At 44.2% G+C, this 24013-nt stretch overlaps 1 protein-coding gene across 1 annotated transcript in view; it reads left to right on the top strand.

The window, feature by feature from the left end:
* Positions 1–14991, top strand: part of P3H2 (prolyl 3-hydroxylase 2) — a 154031-nt gene extending 139040 nt beyond the window's left edge. Inside the window, exons 9-15 of the mRNA XM_044914481.1 lie at positions 1783–1910; positions 2486–2581; positions 3112–3262; positions 4118–4235; positions 5166–5241; positions 9662–9802; positions 13941–14991. Coding sequence (XP_044770416.1) covers positions 1783–1910; positions 2486–2581; positions 3112–3262; positions 4118–4235; positions 5166–5241; positions 9662–9802; positions 13941–14033 — 803 coding nt within the window. The 3' untranslated portion in view covers positions 14034–14991. The remainder of the gene's footprint in view (positions 1–1782; positions 1911–2485; positions 2582–3111; positions 3263–4117; positions 4236–5165; positions 5242–9661; positions 9803–13940) is intronic.
* Positions 14992–24013: the final 9022 nt, after the last annotated feature.

Here is a 24013-nt window from a genome sequence, read left to right on the forward strand (position 1 = left end):
TAGTCAAGTCCCACCATGAGATTTCACACCACGGTGGGTGAGGCTACTATCCTGTTGGCACCAGTTAGTGATACTTCGGGGGCTGAAGACTAACAAGAAATGAAGTTGAACAAACATAAATAATGTATCAGGAGCAGATAAAGGCCCAAATTTATCATGGTACACTATGACTTCATAGTAATTTCAGTAGAGAAAAGTTGCAGTGCAATGAGTCATTACACACCAAAAATACTATAAAGAATGCTGGCTCAAAACAATCTGGGCCAGATCAGTGAGTAGAACATTCATGTGGAATGTAGCTTTTTGGTTTCTGCAAAATAACATTAACCATTTCATTAATATTAACTCAAATTTAGTTTTATGGTCTTGCTTTTATTTAATCTTATAAATTGCTTTTGGTATTAGAGTTATATGAAACTCTAAAGATAAATAAATACAGTGCTCATAGTTTTATAATTGCAAGTATGGAAATAAAATTGTGATAAAGTAATGTGTCTGCACTGCCTCTCCTTAGGGAACTTTTCCTTTAACAGATAACCATCTATTATTAAAGATTGGGAAACACTGTCTCTTTATCTTAATAGTCCACTAATTGTGGGCTGTAGTGAATCTTTCATCTTAACTAGACTATTAATAAACTTGATGCTGTTCCTTAGTTTCACTAATTCATTTTAAAGAACTAGAGGGGACATCGATTTCAGTTGGTTTCTTCCTTCTTCACCAATGTGTTTTAGGCCAGTGTGTTGGGGACCATTGCTTGACTGGGGGAAGAAGGGAGCAGCTGAGCCCTCCCACTGCCTCCCTCCAGGGCGAACTGTTGTTATTAACAGGCACATGTCAGGTCCCTTAGGAGTCTTATAAAGAGCAGAAAAACTTTCTTCCTCTCTGTTCAGTTTTTTAGTTCAAGCTGGTTGCACTGTGTTATAGCTGGAGATTTCCTCACCAACGGAGGCTTTGTCCTTCAGTCCTATCCTCTGTGAGGAAAGAGCCTGGTCATGTCTAGATTTTGTAATTAACCACCTAAAGCATGACCCCAAAGCATCACCTTCTGAAAAGCCTACATGGGCTAATTTCATAAAGTTGTGGGCTCCATCCAGGGAGAGAACAGGTGCCTATAGGAAACCTTCCCGTGCAAAGAGAGCAATATAAAGGTTTGCCCAGAGAACAGAGAAAAATAAATATTCCACAAACAAGACTGTGTAGAGTCAGTTAGTTGGTGGGAAGAAGACTAGGAAGGAGGTGGCTGGCTTGGGTGTGACTGTCCTGATGGTGTATTTACCAGCTGAGTTTTCTAGTGAAGATATTTCTCTCCATACCAGTGAGACTGTGGTGTGTATGTCACATGTGGGGGCACAAACACATGATCCAGTAATGTGATGTTGTAGCAGAGTTAGGAACCAAAGGTTGTGGAGAAGGGTGTGTGCAGCTGCCGAGAGAATTCTGGAAGGTCTTCTCCGAGCAGCATCCTGTGATATTCCCAGTCTGCTTTGCAAGATCATCCCTGGAATCAAATGAAAAGATAGTGTATCAAACCCACAATACTATACAAATGTGACATTATTGTGATGTTATGGAGAAACATCTTCAGATGTCTGGTCTTCAGACATCTGTCTTTTCCCTGAATCCATATTGTACTTAGCAAGCTTCCAATGTGTCTTTGCATTCTTAAGTATTCATGAGCAAACTGATTCTCATGAATTTCTCATTAAAAACCGGCAGATGTTCTGTGCTTCCCTCCTTGGGAACAGAGGTAACAGAAGATGATGTGTTCTGTCTCTTCAGGTGGCCCTCTGCTCTATGAGAACATCACATTTGTCTATAACTCGGAGCAGCTGAACGGGACTCAGCGGGTTCTCCTGGATAACGTCCTGTCGGAAGAACAGTGCCGGGAGCTCCACAGCGTGGCCAGTGTGAGGACCCAAGACGTGGGGTGGGGGGAGGAGGGAGCCTGAGGGTGCCAGCCTGGTGGGAGCCCTGGAGCTCTCTGGTCCTAGTCTCACTTGGAGTCAGGAAACCAGGCCTGAAACGTCACTTTCTTTAGGACAAGGACCTCGATGTGGGGGCATTTTCATAGCCTGGTTTGGGCTGATTTGAATTTTGTTTAGATCTGGACACAGCTCAGGGATCTGGAATAGTTAGTGGCTTAATACATAGGACAATGGCCATTCAGCATGTGCCCTGCCTACCTTATGAAGTCACTGGGAAATCTCTTTATTTTAATTGGTAATTGACCAATATATTAATCATTTATAGCTTACCTATTTCTACAAAAACTGGTATTTCATGATGAACATGTAGAGTGAAGTTTAAATGAAGATATCTCTTTTGATTGGAAGGATTAATGATACCAGGATCCTGGTACAAAATAGGGATGGTTCTGAGTATTGACTGCGGTCCTTAGCTTCCTGGCAGTCAAGGCAAAAAGGGAAAGCTGATGAAGTCATTGCTGTCATTAATAAAACATCTTTTTATATTTTGCTGCCAGGGAATCATGCTTGCTGGTGATGGATACAGAGGAAAAGCTTCACCCCATACACCCAATGAGAAGTTTGAAGGTGCAACCGTCCTGAAAGCACTCAAAGTAAAGTCGTAGCTTCTTTTGGGTTTGGGTTCCTAAGCATTATCAGATACCTCCTGTGCATTACAGGTACAGGAAAGAGGAGAGTCCAGACTGTAGACCTGTCAGGAGAGATGAAGGGAGCAAGTATGAAAAGACATCTCCATTGTTTTAAATCATTCCTGATTCCTTCACTGAGTTATCAACTTATCAAACTTTTTATCTCCTAAATTCATATCTGACAAATAATACATAGTCCCCCCCTGTCCTCAAGGAGCTCCTGGTGCAATGGCGAAAACATACTGAACCACATGATGATTCTGCACCACACCAAGGGTTGTTGGGGAGGCAGCTTTCAGTGTTCTCACTGTGATTAGGAAGGATGAATTTCAATGGCTTATTTTACTAACCAGAATCCTCGAGCCATGTGGTCGTATTCCCACTGGTCAACGCAGACTTGACCATCCTTATATTGCCTTACTGAAACCTAGTGTCTGTTTTTCTCAAGCCTTCTGATCAACGCAGTGCAATCTCATGTTCTTCTTTGTCTTCAGTTTGGTTATGAAGGCCGAGTCCCACTGAAGAGTGCCCGTCTGTTTTATGACATCAGCGAGAAGGCTCGAAAGATTGTAGAATCCTATTTCATGCTGAACTCAACCCTGTATTTTTCCTATACACACATGGTCTGCCGAACTGCTCTGTCTGGTAAGATTCCAGAGTCTGAACTTGTTCCCTCCTACCCAGGGTGAAATGAGAAAGAAAACAATGTAAAACAAAGTTCTGTTACATTTTAGACTCATGGTTTAGCAAAGTTCTAAATTCCCCAAACAGAAGAAGCTTGTTCACTCTTTTCTCCCCCTTTCCTCTTCTCCTTTCTGGCCCCCTCAAGTTCCAGAAGGCCATTGCTCTGCCTGTCTTTCCTTTCAAAACTGTTTTCCTTACTTGCTTAAAGTCACACAAAGAAAGACTTCCCTGCTTTAGGTTTTACTTTCCAGGGAACCAGGAACCTGAAGATTATAGTCCCCCATCACGCCCCCAAAGCATTAAGTGGTTGCTTAGAAGATGAAGGGTTTGTTGAAAGAAATGTTCTTAAAAAGGCAGAGACCACCTCACTCCCGGCTGTCATGATTTCTCCCCTAGATCTTCTCTTCCACACTCTGTTGAGTAGGAGGGGAGGAAGGATGTCATGGGAGGAGACTTTGACACATGAACTTTCAGCTGAATCAGCCTTTTCTTTTTACACCTTCTTTTCACCCCTCTCATTTGCCTGCCCCACATGAGGTCCAACCCATGGAATGCATGGAATTTCTACTATGTATCTTCATATCAAGAAACTTTTATAGCAAAACAGGCAGGCGTGATTTGTCCATGGTTTTACATCAAGTTTGCACCAAAGCAGGACCCGTCTCTTGACTGCTTAGTTGGTTCGTTCATCTCTGTGGGTCTATCTTGTGTCTCAAATTTGCAAAGGCCAGCAGCGATGGGAGAAGACAGGTTGTCAGCTTTGCTGTTGGAGGTTCCTGCTGTCCTGTCATTCTCACCAGTTCCCTTTTCCGGCAGGTCAGCAGGATAGAAGAACTGACCTCAGTCACCCCATCCATGCCGACAACTGCCTGTTGGATCCTGAGGCCAACGAATGCTGGAAGGAGCCTCCTGCTTACACGTTCCGGGACTATAGGTACAACCAGCACTGCCTTCACAACCAAGCTTTTGTCCAACAGTTGCCAACTACCCATGGAAACTAGAAAACTGATATGTTTGGCTTGTCATCATGTTCATCTTGATGAAGCAGAGATTCTCAAATACCCTCCTGAAGCAGCTGACACAACCAGGAAGTGACTTGATCATCTCAGATTTTACCTTGAAAAGCCAAGCACATTCTGTTGCATCGGAATCCACAAAATCCCATTTTGTTTTCATATAAAAAGTAAAGCTTTCTTTGTTGATCATTTGGTTTTCACTGAAGTGTATCCCTTGTGGGTTGCGTATCTCAGTCTGAGAACCCAAGGATATGCTGTCCCAATTCACACAGGGATCTTACAGTATCACTCACCAATGTCTGCCTTTTATAAACAAGAAACTGGAAACTCGGAGGAAAAATTAGGTGATATTGTAGTGCCCAAAGAGAAGTCACCATGTATATAATAGTGGTTTATTACTACTGCAGCGTGCACCATACAAAAAAACATTTATTGAACAACCCTATCCACAAAGCAAGACTACACCTTTTGGAGCTCTCTAGCTCCTTCGGGAGGAAATAACATCCTTTAAAAGTTACAAGCATAAGAGGGAAGAAGAGAATGATAAGTAGCATGGGCAGGTTCAAAGGGATAGATTAATTAGGTTTTCTTGGGAAAAAGTGAAATGTGCGATAAAATTTGAAATATGATTAAAATGTTAGCATAAGTGAAACAAATAAATACTTCAGGGGTATGACCCAAACTATATCTGATCTTTTTAGGGTTAGGAGGGTCAGTAATTTCAATGTCCAGTTCAAAGGAAACTTAACCAATCAGGCTGGTCAGTTTATTACATCTCTGGTATTCTCTGACAAAGCTGTTGTAAGCACATAATAGTACAAATGGTTTTCTATTTTTTTTTCTTCTAGTGCTCTCCTGTATATGAATGATGACTTTGAAGGAGGAGAGTTCATTTTCACTGAGATGGATGCCAAGACTGTGACCGTAAGTAAACCTATACAGGCAAGTTTTTGTAGCATTTCTTCATCTCAAGCTTGCTGTTTTCCAAGGATTCACAGACTATTGGACTTCTAATAGCTGAGCTTGAGAATTCAAGAGATGCACAGGGGCCCAGCAAATGTATGCATCCTAAAATGTCAGAGATGGACTCATCAATAAAATCTTCCAGTCCATTTTACAGATGGGTAATTTAAAGAATAGGTATATGAAGCAACTGCTCATGATTAGATAGCTAGTTAGTGTTAGACCTGCAACCAGAACTTAGGTCTTCTGATTCTTTGTCAGGTAGTCTGAGGGAAACATAAAAACACCTATTTCTAAGTCATCCATGCCTAGGACTAGACAAATGGGTTCTATAGGATAGTTTTCGAGCAACCTGGTGTTCTCCATGCTTATACTGAGTATTGGGCTCTAGACCCCTAGTTATCAAAATTACTATATATGTGTGTATGGATATATATGCTTATGGCTGCAAGTAATCCTATACATGAAAATTGATACATACACATTACACACACACACACACACACACACTATAGATGAGATTCTAAACACACCTTTGTAGGTAAAAATCAACAGTTAATTTCAACTACCGTCTTCCTAGGCAAACCATTGCCTTTGGAAAACCAGTCCACTGGGTTATAGACCATTTAGCCAGCATCTTTTGGACTTTAAGCCAAAGAGTATAAACCATGGTAGAAAAATATATTTTCCAATTGAGGATGTAATTGAATTGTAAATAGATTATGAGATATATCTTTCCTCCATATAAAATCTAAATAGTTGAGGCATATATCTGACAAACTTCAAGGATTTTGTCTTATACATACTCTTTTCACTACTTTTTCTGAGTATTATGCTTTCCCTCTCCTATTTTGTAGGAGACACCCATGTATCATTTATGGCATACTGGTGGGGTATAAGCAGATGATATAAAAAATTCTGTACTACTGGATTTAAAAGGGAACCCTATGGAGATTCAGGTTAAAATTGTCCAGAAACATTAGAATAATTAAGAAAAAATATTTCATACCATTTTATGCAATAATGTGTATCTAAAAGGTTATGATGCCTCACGCTTTGTTGTAAAAGCTTAAGTATCAACAGATTCATTATCTGGAAAACTAAACCAAGATTGATGATCCGGGTTGCTTCTAATCCCGACACAAAATTATCATTTTTTTTTTTTTAAGTCTCTGTGCAGAAAGCTCTGAGCTCTGCTAACACTAGAACAGATTTTAAAATGCTTCCAGCTCACACACTTGGAAAGAAAATCAGACAGGTGGTTGGAAAGATTTCTTTGCTTCTACTCCATCTAGTGGCCATATTTGGAAATGCTTAATGTTTGAAAGCAAGTGATGCCTGGAATACCATGTAAGAATCAGTAATTCATTAATTGTTGAATGCAAGTTAACTGTAATTCTACTGTTTAAAGATGTGAAAGCAGATAATACTGCTTTCATATAGCTGTACTTTTAAGAGAAAGGTGTAACTATTTTAAAACGTACTGAATCTAACCCTCACCACCACCCCTAAAAAAGTAATAGAAAAACCGATTTAAACAGTGTTTTGATTGAAAAGCTCCAAGTTGATAGATTCATTTTCCCAAGTTAGCTCTACTTCATATTAATACATATGGTGGAGTTTTTAGAGGATTTTGTAAATAATTAAAATTCTTAGGTAATCAGTTGGGACTGATACAAAGAGAAATGGATAATTTTACTTTTCAGCTTTCCTTTCTTTGACATAAGGGACAAATGAAGCAGAGAAGTGGCCCAACTTGGGGCTACACAAGGAAAAAAGTCCTCTAAGTTCTTTACTTTGGAAAAATCTGGGAATTACACGATTAACTGAATGGTGGCTAAAGATTTGCATTCATTCAAGACGAGTAGAGCACAAAGGCTTCTCTGACTTTGAATCATCACTTAGATGGAAAGCAAAAGGAATTTTTTTTATCATACTTGGAAGATACATAATGTTCAACAGCAGCATATTTGTGAAACATGAGTATTTTGGGATTTGGGTTTCACTGTACAAGTTTGAGAGAGGTGAAATTTAATAATTTCTATTCGGAGCGCCTGGGTGGCTCAGTCTTTAAGTGTCTGCCTTCGGCTCAGGTCATGGTCCCAGGGTCCTGGGATCGAACCCCGCATCGGGCTCCCTGCTCGGCGGGAAGCCTGCTTCTCCCTCTCCCTCTCAACCTGCTTATGTTCCTTCTCTCGCTATGTCTCTTTCTGTCAAATAAATAAAATCTTTAAAAAAATAATTTCTATTTGCTTCACAAAAAATTAAATTCAATATAGAACTGTGCTCCAGAAGTATATTTACAATCATCTAAACTTCAGGACATATTTTTCTATAGAAGTTATGTCATACATGAAGCTTGTTTATTCCTTTCCGTGGCTGATATATAACAGGTGACGCTCTCCATTTGGTAAGACTGGTCACAGAGACTTCTGTGAACCTACATACCTATGATCAATTCCAAATGCTTGAGGTAGCTGATAGCTTCTTCTCCTAAACTTTCCCAAGTTCTTCATGTGTAAAAATACTTTGAATTCATCCAGTTCCATCGGAGATAAAGCATCAAGTTGTCCCCACACCCTGTGTTTAATATTGTAAAATGTTACTGCTGACACTTGATAATCACATAGAAGCAATGGTGCCCACGTGTGCTTGAGTAAGCCCTGACCAGCACCTGGGAATGAGCTGCCCAGAAAACTCGAAACTGGATCTTAAAGCTGCGAGCAGACCAAGGCTTTCCTACCTACTTCATATGTTTCAAGCATCATTTATTTTTTTTGTTTCCATGTGGAAACTTACAACAGATTCCTTCTCCAGGAAAATGAAATCAGATTGATACCAAGGGCACCCTTAAGGAGTGAATTCTCTAGATTTGCATCCGAAGTCACCTTGACAAAGCTGCAGAAGTAAAGCAACTCTCTCCAGCAAAGACAAATCATTTCTCAATTATTGTGAATAGAAGAGTAACCAGAAGCTGACTGCTTTTCTCTGCTCGTCACACACACACACACATACACACACACAGACAGGTTTCAGACTTCTTGACTCCTCCATCTCCCTCTGACCTTCCATGTGTATCTTACCGTCTAGGGGTCCCTGTGTTAGGTAGCATCCAGGACCTCAGGAAATTTTCCAAATATTGCTCCTGAAGCTGGAAACACATAGCCATCCCCTTTTATGGTGAAGGAAACCAAAGGTTTTTCTAATGAGCATGTATCAATCCAAGTCAATGCAGAAGATAACTAGTTAAAATGAGCCCTGGGCACCTGGGTGGCTCAGTCGGTTAAGCGTCTGCCTTGGGCTCAGGTCATGATCCCAGGGTCCTGGGATAGAGCCCCACATCCGGCTCCTTGCTCAGTGGGGAGCTGACAGGCTTCTTCCTCTGCCTCTCCCCCTGGTTTGTGCTCTCTCTCTCGCTCACTCTCTCTCTCTGTCTCTCAAAATAAATAAAATCTTTAAAAAAATAAAATAAAATGAGCTCATCTCATCAAATGGTAGAATGGTACCACTTTTTTTTTTCTTTTACTTTACTTTTCTAAGCTCTGCTATGGAATGAGTAATGTGTCTGTGTTTCTCAAGAAAGAAAAATGAACTCTACTGACACCAGACACTCCTTAAATACAGACGCCAGGCCCCTTACATTCTGTTGCTTCAGTTCCCCTGTTCGGAGAGCCCGCTCACGTGATCTCCCACGCCGGCTCCCTAGCGGTGCTGCTTTTCTCTCTACTGTCTTCTACTCAGCATTAGTGAGCAGTTTCACCTGAGCACTGCACAAGGTTGGCAGGACCGTGTTAATCATTTCAGAGCCTGGAGGCCACGGACTAGGTCTCCCCAAGGAGGGGAGTGTTCTCATTACTGGAGGTATTAAAGCATTCACTGAGGACCATTGGGCGGGAATACCGTAGTGCGAATTAAAGTAGCATATAACATTAGACTTGGTTTTTAAAAATCTCTGTGTTATGAAAGGCTCGCAAGCCAAACACATACGATTCAGGCATGGGAAAGGGTGCACCCATAGGGCCACTACCTAGATCAATAATAAGAATGTACCAGCACTCCTGCACTCCTTAATTTGTTTTTGTCATTCCGCAAATATTAAATGGGCCTCTGCCATAGGCCAGATACCGTGCTAGGGCTCAAGGCCGGGAGCCAGCCATTTTACCTGAACACTTTTATGTCTGAATCACACATTGTTCTGAACTTACCTTTGTTTTACGGGTGAGGAAATTGAACCAATCTATCTATCTACCCCAGTCCCAGGATTCCATTATTCTTTGATTCAAAACTTGACCTAAAAAATCCCGTAGAAGGGTAGAGAAAGGGATTGTAGAAATGCTCATAATATGGAAAGGAGAGTCTTAATTTTCACGTTCTTCCTTAGGCCTCTATCAAACCAAAGTGTGGGCGTATGGTCAGCTTCTCCTCTGGAGGAGAGAACCCGCATGGAGTGAAGGCGGTAACCAAGGGCCAGAGGTGTGCCGTGGCTCTGTGGTTTACCTTGGACCCACTTTATAGAGAACTGGTGAGTCTGTGGCCCACCCAGAAGGCCAATTAGATGTTCCAAAGACCTGCTTTGTAAACTGATTTATCTGAAAAGTCCTTGAATTGATCCATAACCCTTCAGGGATCTTAGAGATCATAAAAATCAATCAATCAATCAATCAAACTATTACAGAGTCCTTTCTTTCTGGTTTCCAACACTGGCTGTGTTTTCTAAGCAAGAATAGATTTTCCTGTTCAGATCCACGATGAAGCAATTAACACATCTGCTGTGTGTAGTGTGAGTTTGAGAGAACGAAGAGGGGCTAGGAAGGCAACTCTTGATCAGATGGGTTCTAATAAGGGAATGTTTGTGGAAATAGAAATTGAAGTGATGTCTGGCAGTCTCTAGTTAGTCTTGAGCTTCTTACCAAACTGTGGCATCAGGAGAGAGGAACCACTTTCTACTGGGCACCAGGAAGACTGTTTTATTTTCTCAATAAATCATTAAAAAGAGCACTGAATCATTTATGAGACACATGTAGGAGACAGTGAGTCAACCTGAAAGTTTGTTATTATTTGCTATTATTAACTTAAACATTGCATATTAACATATTGTTATTATCATATTGGAAGAAGACTCTTAACCTGGATCCCATCCTCCTGAATGCCCCTGGCCAGAGCTTATGGTCTCTCTCTGTGAGGCTGCAGAGGGAGGAGTTAAGACCAATGGGTATAAGCCTGTGGAAGGAAAATGTCAGCTCAACAAAGGAATGACTTTCAAATTGTCGCCACTGCTTGGTGGCATCGTCCGCCTCAGAAGTAGCAAGTTCATTTTCACTCCGGTCAAAGCCTCGGCAACAGCTTGGCACGGGATGCTGACGTTGTAACTGAAACTTCACGGCAGGGGCTAAACTGGGGGTCTTCGGTCTCCTCCAGCCCCGGGTATTGACGAGCTATGAAAATCTAGTCTTTATAATGGCATTCGATCAAGTTTTCTCTTTGGATACCTAGATTGGATCCAGTTTAGTCAGAAACTGTTTAAAATTCATTCCTCTGTCTCATGCTTTTTGCCATTGCATCTAGCTCACACAGATTTCAGGCCGCATTCCGTAAGCATTCTTTCATGTACTTTGCAGATGTTTATGGAAGATCTCTGTGCCTGGGCAACTCTGCTAGGTAGGCCCTGGGGGTACAAGGGTGACAAAGCACAGTCCATGACCATGAGGAGCTTGGAGAGGTCGACAAGGACATAGATCTAGGACAGCAGTGTGCATTTTGTAGGGGGCATCAAGGAAGACTGACTGATAGAGGATAGAGGCTCGCTCCCCACCGAGGAGCCAGGCACCTGAAGGGGCAAGAGTGTCCTCCTGGTCCTGGCCAGAGGTGAGGGGGCTGCTGGCAGAGCACGCAGTTCTGAAAACTTCAAGGAGCACTGAACAGCCTCCCTCAGCTGTGATTCCTTTCTTTCCTTGTGCTTGTCCACTCTAAAACACCAGCAAACCCCTCCCCTGCCCCCAAACTGTTCTCTTGCACCAGAGAATCTAGGCAAACGAGCAGATGGGGAAGATGATAAATTTTGGAACATCACCACACTCTTTTCCCTTTAGTGTTCAATTCAGCAAACACTGAGTCCGTTTCATTACTCAGGATCCCAACCATCTCTTCCAAGATATTTTCCATCAAATAAAGGGACACAAAGTAAATTCTCATGGCTCCTTCCTAATCCAGAGTGTTCGGAAACTTCTCCAGAATCCAGGCAGTAGTGGCATCTAGTGGTCACAGGAGGGAATGACCAGAACCTCTTCAGCAACTACTAGAAAACTTAGCCTATGGGATTCCCAGACTTGGCTCCGCATTGTAATAAGCTAGGGAGTTTTACAAACTACTGACATCTGTCTCCATCCTCAAACATTCTGGCTAAATTGATAAGGAGTGTGACCTGGGTATGGAGAGCTTTAAAAGCTCCCCAGGTAATTCGAATGTGCAATAAACTTTGGGAGTCCTGAGTTAGGCGCCTCTTCTCAGATTGAATCCCTGAGCAAGCCTATGGAGGAGTCAACAGAGCTGGCAGATTTCCCTGCTTGTTCTAGATTGTTTTAAAGGTTATCAGTTCGCAAAGTATAGTTAGCATTGTAAACTCCGAAGGATGCACAAATACAGAAGCTTCAGTTCCTTGGATGTGGAGTTCCAGCTCAAGAACTTCTTCCCTTTCAGGAGAGACAGGATTGCAAGGGTCTCTTGCAGCAGTCAGATCTGAAAGTTTGTATCAGTTTTGTACATCAGTTTGTTAAGCAGAAAGTTGTCGTTCCCATGTTCATAAAGTAGTTCTCAGGCATCTTACTTTGCATGACATCAATTTAGCTTTCTTATTTAGTATATTTAGTCCCTTTGGTTGTCTTTATGGAGGCATCATTTTCGATGATCAGTCTTGAATGGAAGGGCTTGTTTTCAAGTGATAAAACAGTTTTTCCATAACTTGCTGCACTTGGCATTGTGCTAGAGACTAGCAATAGGGGGCGTGGACTACATAAGACATACCCCTGTTTTCAAGGAGCTTGAGGTCAAAATGGAGACATAAGGTGAGGGCTAAAGTAATTAAAACACCAGGTAAAATTCAGTAAGATGCGACAAACTAGTTAAGAAACACCAATTCTATTCTAACTGGGAAAAGAAAGCCATGCGCCCTCCCCTGCTCCCCCTCCCCCCATTCTGGGAAGTTACAGGATAGGACAGACAATATGGTACCTCTAGTACGTACAGGATAGGAAGCTGCATCTAGACTACATGTCATGGACTACAGTAGTGATAGAGAAGGTGAAAGAACATGGAAGGTTGGAGATGCCATTTAGAGGTAGATCAACTGGGCCTGCTGATGGTTTGATGTAGGGGGAAGGGAAAGCATTGGATATGATGGAAACATTCAGAAGGACCTTTAACCTAGACTAGGGCTAGGGATTTCTTTGAGAGTACGGGGCCTTGAAGTAAGTCGGGAAGTTACAGTATAAGGTGAAGTGAAAAGAGAAGGCAAAGGGGAACCAAAGAAGAGAGAAGGGTCTAAATCAGGCAACTCCTTATAAGCACACCAAGGAGACTGGGCCTGGAACCTCAAACAACAGGAACCCATGCAAGGGTTGTGAGCACGAACCCGACAGTGACGTGGTAGGGACTGAAATGCAGAGGACCCCTTAGAAGCGTGTGCAAGTAGGGTGTGCAGTGGGGGTATGATTTGGAAGCTGCAGCAGTTGAACTAAGAGATGGTGAGAACCCATACCTGTGGTTCTCTAGTGGGAGCGATTTTGCTTCCTAGGGCACGTTCGGCAAGGTCTAGGGATGTTTTTGGTTGTTAAAACTTGGAGGGAGGTGCTACCAGGTCCCTGGAGTGGGCAGAGATCAGGGCTGTTGCTAAAAATTCTACTAGGTGCAGGACCGCCCCCAACAACAAAGAATTCTCTGGTCAGGAGTGCCACGGTTGAGAAATCTGCCCTCAACTAAGACAACAGTAATGGGCCCTGTAAAGGGGTGGAAACAGGAGGTGGAACAGACAGGACTTGGTGATTTATCAGATGGGCTGGGCTTTCAGGGCAAATGGGTGAGCAGAGGCGGTGTTTGCTGAGAGAGAGAATTGGCGAGCTGGACCGGAATAGGTGTGTGGGGGAGAAAACGCTGACTCCAGCTGGAACGCTGATTGGAGCACTGAGTCGGAGATGCCTATTGAACCACAGCATAGAAAGGGTGTTCAGGGCGCGTGGGTGGCTCAGTTGGTTAAGCGACTGCCTTCGGCTCAGGTCGTGATCCTAGAGTCCCGGGATCGAGTCCCGCATCGGGCTCCCTGCTCAGCGGGGAGTCTGCTTCTCCCTCTGACCCTCCCCCCTCTCATGCTCTCTTTATCTCATTCTCTCTCTCAAATAAATAAATAAAATCTTTAAAAAAAAAAAGGGTGTTCATCAGTTGAATACACAAGACTTCCAGGCAAGAGAGAAATCTTGGAAAGTTATTGCTTAGGACATAACGAAGTCAGGAGAAGCCAGCACTGGAGGGACGGGGATGAGGGTCAATCCTGAACTGGATCTAGCACCCATCTCTGCACAGATCGATGCCCGGAAGTGTTTGGGAAGCACCTGTCGCGGGGGCTGACCATGATTCCTGTAACAGAAATGTATCCATTACCTGTTTTGCAGGAGCGAATACAGGCCGATGAAGTGATTGCCATCCTGGATCAGGAACAGCAAGGGAAGCGTGAACTGAATATCAACCCCAAAGATGAGCTATAAAGATGAGGGAAAGAAAAGTTCTATCAGATATTTATTTAAATTGTTAATCTTTTGAGAACCCTTTTATTTTTGTACAGAGCCACGGTATAAAATAACAGGTTAATCCAAGTCGCCAGATCCCCCTTCCGTTCCTGAGGATGCTTGCTTTGCCTCCCTCAGCCTGTCCGTCTTGGTTTCTCATCAGGTCGTCTCTCCCCTTCCCCTCCGTGCACAGTCACGCACGCACGCGTGCATGTCATTTGCTGCAGATCCGAGAGCTCAAGCAGAAAGAATAAGTTCATTCTTGGCGGAACTACACTTCTCTTGCATGCTCCAGTTCTAAAGTTAGCATGTGATTTGGACTCAGAAGTCTTTCTGGCCCCGTGCCCTTCAGCAACACCCTCTCCCAGTGTGGGGGGGCCATGAGCTGGAGTTCCAGGATCCCCCAGCAGGGTCTGCGCTGCCTCGCGTGTCTCTGGATCCACTTGGAAGAATGCTGCAGGAGATGGAGGGGCCCAGCCTCGCCAGGGCCTTGATGGACTTACTGGCCCTGGGATTTTCACCTGAGGACAAATTTACACTGGAGGCTTCGATTCCTCCTCCACAGTGCTCCAGAAAGGGCTGCCTGAAGACTTGTGTCTTTAAAAAAAGGTTGTTCAAGGGGTTGAAGTAGAAAGACTCTTCACCCCAGTGCCTTTGGAAGAAAATCTTCCAATCCCACATGACTCGGAGCATCACCGACACGTTGCCTGAGCATGGGGCCCATTGATGGGTAGGGGCATTTTGTAAGAAAAATGGATTTTGGACTGATTCCCATCCTCAGCTACATGTATTTTGGTCCCCCCTCATCTTGGCTGCTGTCCAGTTTACAGATTCGTGCTTGGGTCTGATTGTTTAATACAGGGAGCCTGATCCTAACATCTGGCATTTATTTTTCTTCTCCCAAACGTTTGGTGTATCCTCAGGTAATGGTTTTGTGACTTCGGGGCAGCCCAGGGACAGCACTGGGCTCTGACTTGTTTGGCTGGCAGATGCTTCAGGGCCACAAGGAAAGTGGAAACACTGCTTTTGAAGGCACGGAAATGGTTAGCAGAGGTGTTCGTCCAGAGAACGTGTGGTCCTTGGCCAGAATTCTAAGGAAGCCCTGCAGAGACATTATTCGGGGTGGGGCTGGGGTTGTTCTAGCCTTGGGAAGCCTGCTAACCGGTGGGAGATTACTTGCCTCTGTGAGGGGCTCTAGTAGGGGTAGTAGTTCTTAAGAAAACCAGCAGATCTAAACATCCTCTGAAAAATCACATTTATTGGTTGCCATTTATGATCTTGGTTGATGGTTAAGCACATTCATCCTTTGAGACTGAAAAATTGAGTCACAGCGAGTTATGTGATTTCCATCTGATTTCCACTCAACCTTCAGCTGGGAGAAAGGAAGGAGCATTAGGTTGTAATCCCAGCTGGATCCAGTATGCCCTGCTGTGTGACCTGGAGCTACTGTCTCTCCCTTTCTGGGCTTCAGTTTCCTTATCTGAAAATGACATAACAGGTTAAATTGCTCCCAAAAGCCCTTCCGCCTCTTGCTTTAAATACAACACAAACAATGAACCATGGAACACTACATCAAAAACTAATGATGTACTGTAGGGTGACTAACATAACATAATAAAATAAAATAAAATTTAAAAAGAAAGAAAGAATAAATAACAACGCAAAGCAAATCAAAGGCAAAAACAAAGCCGATTTTAGAAATAGGCACCGATACAACCAAATTTACTTCTGCAAACATTTTGAGACTTGTGAATGGGTTTCCTATGTGTCTCTGTGATTTTTAAAACTTTAGCCCAATTTTAGGGCTGAAACTCCCTGAGCTTTGAAAAGGTATATCTCTGTTTGCCATCTCACCGAGAAGTGTTTGCTGGCACGCAGATTTGCTGATAGGAGAATCCGGGCAAGATCTAATTTCTGTTTTCTGGCAACGAGGCGTCAACAAAGAAAACAGGCTTTGGCTCCGTGTACTCCCGCGTCCTGGGTGCCGTGGGAGCTCCGGCAGAGGCAGGGACTCGGGCACAGATGTGGAGATTCTGCCCCACGGAAAGTGGGTGACAGCCTCCAGAGCTGTGGCGCGGGTCCGCATCTTGTGCCATGTGCTGATTGCACAGAGCAGTGATTCCTGTTTTTCAGGTTGTCCATCCTGTTGTACCCCTGGGACAGCGTGTATCCACTAGAGCATTTACCTTTTAATCTGCTCCCCATCAAACCATACATAATTGTATCCAGATAGTTAGGGAGTGTCTGCGGAGGACTTGAGACCAATCTGAGCCAGGGCTGCTGAGGGGAGTTATGTGAGAAGGCCCGACCAGGGGCGTGGGGGCACTGAGGTCCTGGCCCAGGGCGGCAGCCGCTAGAGGAAAGGCTGCCCTTTTCGATTTGGCCAAAGAAGGTGCTTGCTCCCCAGTCTCTGGACCCAGAGGGCTGTGTCTATACAGAAAGGGTGCATGTTTCTGATTCACTCAGCAGTGCTGTGTGCTAGAGACAGCCCCGGCTGAAAGGCCCACTTTCTAGGACCTCAAGCCCAGGCCTCTTCAGCTCAGCTGCACTTGGGAAACTACTACTTGTCTGATGACCGTTGGGTGAAAAGCCTGCAGTTTCACAAAGCTTTGACTTTCACCCTCTTACTGCGCTGGGTGCTTATAACACAGAGCATGCTCCCACGCTAGTACTCGGGGAGTTGTTCTGGGTACAGATCCTGAGGCCCACTTTCCAGATGAGGAAATGGACAGCAGGGAAGGGAGGTTGGAGCCTGTGATCACTCAGCTTGGAATGTGTGTGTGAGCTAGGAGCACAGCCTTTTGAAGAGGACGGAGAAAAAAAATACCAGGGTTGTTTGCTCCCTTGGCCATGCTTTCAGGCATATTAAATATAAAATGATACAATAATGTGAAGAGAAAACTACGATTTTTATAAAATCTGAACTTTTGCTCCTCTCTCATCTTCCTGCTGAGTGATATGTGAAGGCATATTTCCCCTTCTCTCCTCAGAGCTGTATTGAATACAGGTTGTGTAATTCAATGAGATCAGCCCCACTTTTGAAAAAATACCATGTGCCAGAGGCTTTCTGCCTTCATGAAGCTCACAAAAGGAAAGAGGGTTCTAGTCAGGTGTCTTTTTCCTCTTCCTTCAAAGCAGAGAGAATCTTGAGCACAAATTTCTTCTTGAGGAAACACTGACACGAGACAGAGTGATATTCTTGGATATGTGAGGTGCTTTCTTCAGAGCCCTGATTATAGATTATTTGACAAGAAATTTTAGCTTTAGTGCAGTCTCCATCATTACTGGGCACATAGCACTTTTTGGCGCTTACTCAGCTGAGGAGAAGCCACGGAATGAGTCACTACCATTTAATAATATATACCTGTGAGTTTTAATTGAAGTACAAATGCTGAATTATTTCACATAAGACAGCCACAGGGAACAGCTCCCTCACTGACGTCAAGGAAGGAGGTAATGGGGGCCACCTCACCAATTCCTTATGCCAAATAATGAAACACTCCAAGGTGACTGACAGTGGTATGGCTGAGAAGTGGGGAAAAGTTTAACTGTTCCCACATCCAGAACTCCTCAGGGAAACAGGAGTCATTTGGCAAAAACTCCAAACCACAAGTTAAATTCGGGCCCTTGGTCACGATCCCTCTCCTCCTCCTGCCAAGAAGCCTGCGATGTGAAGTGACCTCCCCACCTAGTCCCACAGCCCACCCGCAAATCCCCTACTCCCGGATAATTTGATGTTTCCAACATGAGACATAGAGCTGTTTTGTTTGGGACCTGGTCGATTTCTTCAGACACATTGAGACACGTAACCTCAACCACTCTTTGAGCTCACTGCTGGGCTGGAGCTGCAGACTCATGCTGTCAGACCTTCCCCCTTACCTGCTATCCCCGGGAAAATCACCATGTTCTCTGTACCCCCTGCTGACCTCTGAGACCAAACAACGCCAAGTCTGGAACAATCTGATCATCGAGCTTGGCTTGCTCTTCAATGGATGGCATCCGCCATGTAAAAAATTGGCATGACGAGTCACCTCTGCCTGCAAAAACCTGGTTAAGGGCTCACAAGAAAAATAACCAAACAGGATGTTCCTGCCCTCTCTTTCCCTGCCACACATTGCTAGGAGAAAAATCTGAATGCTCCTTTCATTCGATATACAACACACCTTTTCTAGCCACTTGATATGATGTACCTGAGAGGAAGGGACGAAAGGTGACAAGGGCAGAGTTTGAGAGCTTTTCCACTTTATGGGTCCTCCTCAGTCATCTGTTCTGGAAGGGCCACCCACCTGCTTTCTTCATGCCAGTCTCCACTTCAGCAGTGAATTGGGTGTCATCCATCTATCTGGGAACTCTTGCCCTTGGCCCCTCTTGTCAGATTTAGGGGCTTTCCCTTCTTGATGGCAGTGTGATGGCAGAGGCTTTGGAATCCCTAGCCAGCTTGTAGCTAAACCCTGCCTTCTTCTCCCACATTGACGTGTCTACCGCTGAATTACTAGCTGATGGTAGGCGGGGATAGAAATGAGAACCAGGGAAGAGGCATTACCTGCTATGTCTCATCTTTTTCCACTTGTAAATCATACATCCCATTGTTTCAAAGGGTTGTAATCATGGTTGGCATTTATAAAGCCTTTTTATGGTCTCGAAGCACTTAGCAATCATATGTAACTACACAATTATCTTGAGAGACACATCAGTGCAACCTTCTTTTTGTGAACAGGGCAAATGAACAGTCGCTGTGGAGGGTTATGGCGAAGCTCTGGTCACTCATGAATTCATTAATCAGACAGTTTTTGAGTGGCTACTCCGCAGTGGGTTTAAGGGGGTATTCAAAAATGACTAAGATCCCAGCCCTTTGAGGAATTCAAAGTAAAGTAGAAAAAGAAATACATACGAACAAATGAAACAATACAAAATGAGGTGAGTGAGTGCTGTGATAAAGGGTTATAATAGAAGCAGGGACCGAAAGAAGGCCATGTGAAGGGAGAGACAAGGGAGTGCTTGCAGAGAGGGAAAGCCTCACAGAAAAGGCGATATTTCGGCTGGGTCTTGAGTGCGCGCTCGGCCACCGGTAAGCAGAAGTGAGTCATGTGACCTCTCATTCCCCCACGGTGTCCTCCACCGAAAAGTATGGGATTTGACCCGGGTGATTTCTGGGGTTCTGAAACGTTAGGCTGTCAGAGAGGGGTTCATATAAAAGTTGGTGTTCTGGAGGGGGGCGGAATGAGATCTTTACTGCGGATCGGCCTGGGAAAGCACTTTAATGAATGCTGTGAAAATCCAAATAAATACCAGTTTAAGTTTTATTTTATTTCCTTATGAGGAGGTATATTTAAGTGGGTGGGGCAAAGCTGCCAAGGACCATGATTCTTACTGAAAAGCAGAGGAGCCGCGAGTGTCAGGGGAAGCAGAAGTGAACTGCGTCCTTCGGGGGGCTCTTCCGGTGGCCTAGCCCTCTGCCTGCAAGTCCCAGAAACTTCCTAACTCGCATGCCCTGGAGGCAGTCCATGCTCTCAAATTCTTCACCTTTCATCTCAGAAATGGGAATAATGAGCATATCCCAGTCCACCTGAGGATAGTCAGGTGCGTTGTCTGAAAAGCCTAAAGCATTTGGTAAAATTAGTCAAGCTTTTAGCAAAACCGGAAATTTATGCAATACTTTTAGTGAGGACATCTCTTCCAATGTCGGACAGGGAACAGGGTTTCAGAGGCTTTGGGAATCCTTGGAAGCAAGCAGTCTCCAACAGGAGTTAATGAGGCCCATTTGCCTCATTTCAAACCAAAGGGCTGATATGACATCATGTTGTAAGTCTCCAGTCACACTTACTCTGTTTGGTCCATGTACCTGTTTTTGGTTTGTTCAACTTTTAAAATGTCTTTGAAAGTCTTAGGCAATTACACTGCTTAGATTCAGAATAAATTATAGAGCCCCGAGTCTTAGAAGCCAACTTCAAGGCTTCCGGTCACCAGAGTAAGATCCTGGGCTCTCGTGATCCTCCAACGTTCAGCAACGTTTACTGAACAGATATCAGTATTTCTACTCGATTTGAAGTTCAGAGTTTCAAGACCTGTTATTCTCACAAGATAATACGAATTAGAAGTACACTGCTTTCAGTGAATATTGGTAAGTGAATGAGGCCTGTTTAGCTTTTTTTCCCCTCAGTGTCCAAAATAAAGTTATAACAACGTTTTTTAGCAAATTGGGTTCTGAGTAGTCATGATTTGAAATGTGTCCTGCTTTTAGCTACTTAGTACAAGTGAAAGACAGGCTTGAAGGCATTGTTGGCCCTCCCTTGACTGGGCAGGGTCAAGATTCCCGGAAGAATGTCCACTTTCCTTCATTGTTTATAGCATGGTGGTCACTAAGTGTTTGGCCACCTTCCAGTAGACAAGGTCGTGATTCACATACAGGGAAAAAGAAGCCCAGAGTAGATGAATACTTTGCCTTAAGTCAAAGTCACAGTAGTTGTGAGTTTCTTGAGTGGAAACTAAGTGGTTGGACTCTCTCAGGACACCCTGCAGTCCTGACCATTTATTTTAGGAATCGCTAGGAGGCAAGAGGAACTCATATGGACCTATGTGACCCCAGGACTCACCACCCTTCACATCCCAGTGGAAATCTAGAAGGAAGCTACTGTCTTCAGCAAGATGGTTGCTACCCTGACTCTGAGTGTGCCAGGTATGGTTATGGCTCTGTTTAAACATGCTCTGGTTCCTTCCAGGGAGCACTTTGAGCCTCCTCTGAACTTCCAGGCCGCAGGGCTGAGCACAAGGTACAGATTTTTCTTGCAGACATTTGGCATCTGTGTAATGATTTTTGTCTCTAAGGGTAATAAAAGTACATCAGATGTTGCTCCCTGTACCATGAACTTGGCTTTGAAGCGCCAGTGAGCCACTTCAAAGGCTCGGCACCATATGGAGCTTCTGTTTCTGGGGACTCTACTCTGTCGAGGTGTGCCCGTCGACCTGGGACACAGTGCCTACCAAGGCACCTACCACTAAAGACCCGTTGTCAAATATGTCAAAGGTGACAAATTGGCATACTGAAAGCTTCAAACCACGCAGCCTTCAGAATCAGCATAGAATATACGTCATGCTTTGAACGCTGTAGGGAAAAAAATGCATCATTTACATGTAGAATGATTTACAAATTAAATGAAAAGAGATAGGAGTGGCCTTCAGAGCTCAGCATAGGGTGCTTTTGGTCATTGTTTGTCTGAAGTCCACACTGACCTGTTCAGAGCTGTTTAGACTAGAAAGATGAAGCCAGTGGTGGAAGCTTAAGGGAGAATCACAGACAAAATTAAGTTCTTTATTTATAATTCAGCAAATCAAGGCCACTGCCAACAGCAGACTCCAAGTTGGAAGGGGTTTGGAGAGCATCAGGTCCAACATCCCTTATATAATTTAGAGTTGGGGACACGGAGGCCCAGAGAAGAAATTTATTTACCCAACTTTCTATACAAGTTACTGGTAGAATCTGGACTTAAACCCGGGTCACCCGACTCCTGGTCCAGAGCTCCATCATGGAGTCAGGGTAGAGCAGCAAGGAAAAGTGTAGGCTTTGTGCCACCCAGACATGGAATATTTGCAGCCTTTTCCCAGCTCTCTGATTACGGACACGTTTCTTAGCCCCTCATATTCAATGTCTTTGTCTGTAAAAGAGCAAGTAATACTTATCTGTTGAGTTATCCGAAGATTTAATTGAGCCAGTAGGAGGAAAATGTCAAACACCTCCCAGGCAATCATTAAAAAGCAATTGTTATTTTTACTACATGAGGACACGTAAAAAGAAGAAAAACGAACAGGACTATGATTTCTCCAGCAATGCTTTTTCAGCTCTCATGATTTTTTTTTTTAATACATTCTCCCATGGAGCATCTTGGAATCTTCAAAGTTAATTTTCATACAGTTAGACTTAAAAATGATCTCTGGCCACAAACAACACACTTCATGCTGGGGCAGGGGCACAGGAGAAGGGAAACTTGTTCTATAAAATTGAAAAGGTGTTTTGTTTCCAAATTGGTTGCCAAGCACCAGCCTAGAAGGAGATCCTGGCCTTCTGCAGCCACCTCGTCGGGCCCTTCTGACTTCCTCGCCTCTCTGCACTGGGACATTTCAGTGGCTTTTCTGAGCCAACACTTTGGAAAGCACATTTTCCCCCCTATTCCTTTTCCTAAACATTCTCTCACTTTCTTTTCCATGGTGTAGAAAACACAGACTCAAAGCTTAGCAGCAGATGGCACTATCAGCATACTTTGCAGTAAGGGGTAAAAAGAGATGGATTCGTTCATTCATTCGTTCATTCATTCATTTTGACAAGTCTCGACTTAACGTCGAATGTGCGTTCAACCTTGAGAGGGTCACTAAACAGAAGAGGTGGTACTTACAGGGCAGGTGGGAAGAGGTATGCTCTGGGAGGATCCTCAGGGGACCTGTGTGAATGCCGAGGATGTATGTTCTTGTGGTTTTGGGAGAGAGCAAGATTGGGGCAGGCTTAAACAGCAAGGGAGGAATTTTTGAGGGAGTTGGTCTAGAGCTGTTCCTTTAAAGGATGAGTAGACTATGGAAGGGCGAAAATGCAAAGCAGGAACGTAAAATGGACTGTAAAAGCAAGGAGTCATCCGCTGCTGTGGCCATCAACACTATATCCCTGGCAGGTCTGACCTCCCTCGCTTTGCGTGAGCCTCGTGTTGCACGTGGGTGGCCACTCTCACAACCATGATCTCATTGGGCCCTTACTGCTATCCTCTGACCTCAGCTTTACCCCTATGATGATCCGAATTTGATGAATAAGAAAATTGAGGCCCTCAGAGGAAAAGTGACTTGCTTAGGGTCACACATGCAGTGTGTGGTAGTACTGGGATCCAAACCTCGATCTCATCCCAGCTCATGCAGCAGGAGACCAAGGCTCTTGTGACCCAGGCTGTTACAGCGAAGAGAGCTTGGGATGCAGAGTCATAGGATCAGTTTCAGCTGTCAGGCTGGCTTCAGGTTACCGAGGGCCTGAGCTAGACTAGACTGCGGTCTTGGGGCTGATCCTGTAAATCTCAGGGAGGATTCTGAGGTTTGGGGAAGCTAGAGATGGGTGTTAGATGCTGCAGCTGCATACGAGGGATTGAACGAAAAGGGACAGGAATCGGGGAGACCCAAGAAGAAGATGTTACAGAAATTAAGGCCAGGGGTGGGGAGTAGATGGGAGTGCTCTGCTCCAGCGGGGAGGAGATTTTATGATTGTCATTAATTCCTGGCATGTAGAAAGGAAACAAAGCCGACTGACTTTTAAAATGACTGGTTTTAAGTTTCCTATAGACGGGGCGCCTGGGTGGCTCATTCAGTTAAGTGTCTGCCTTTGGCTCTGGTCCGAATCCCAGGGTCCTGGGATTAACCCGGGTCGGGCTCTCTGCTCAGCGGGGAGCCTGCTTCGCCCTCTCTCTCCCACTCGTGTTCTCGCACACTCTTCTCTCTCTCTCTCAAATAAATAAAATCTTTGAATAAATAAATAAATAAATAAATAAATTCCCTATAGACAACACGTCCCCTTATTGCCTGCACCCGGAGAGGTCTGATCTCATTACCCTCCACCACACCCACACCCACAATCCTCCATGATACACACACACACACACACACACACACACACACACACCCTTAGTCCATTACTGCCAAGGCACAACATGAGGACAGCCTGAATCCGGCAGGCAGCAGTGGGACAAAAGGGTAAAAGATTAAGGAGAGACATGTTGAAGAAAAAGAAATAAGGACTTGGTGGCTGACAGTCACCAAGGAAAGAAGATTAAAATCATGAGTCTGAGATTTCGAGCTTAGGAAAACAATGTCAGTGATTCAAATAGAGAAAAAAGGGGGTTAAAATAAACCGGTTCCATAGAGAAGATGACCTGATGGGACATGAGGACTCCCAGTCGCTGCTGAACACTCAGCTGGAATACAAACTTATTTCC

Source organism: Neomonachus schauinslandi, chromosome 1 (genome assembly GCF_002201575.2).
Source record: "Neomonachus schauinslandi chromosome 1, ASM220157v2, whole genome shotgun sequence".
In the NCBI taxonomy this organism is placed as follows: domain Eukaryota; kingdom Metazoa; phylum Chordata; class Mammalia; order Carnivora; family Phocidae; genus Neomonachus; species Neomonachus schauinslandi.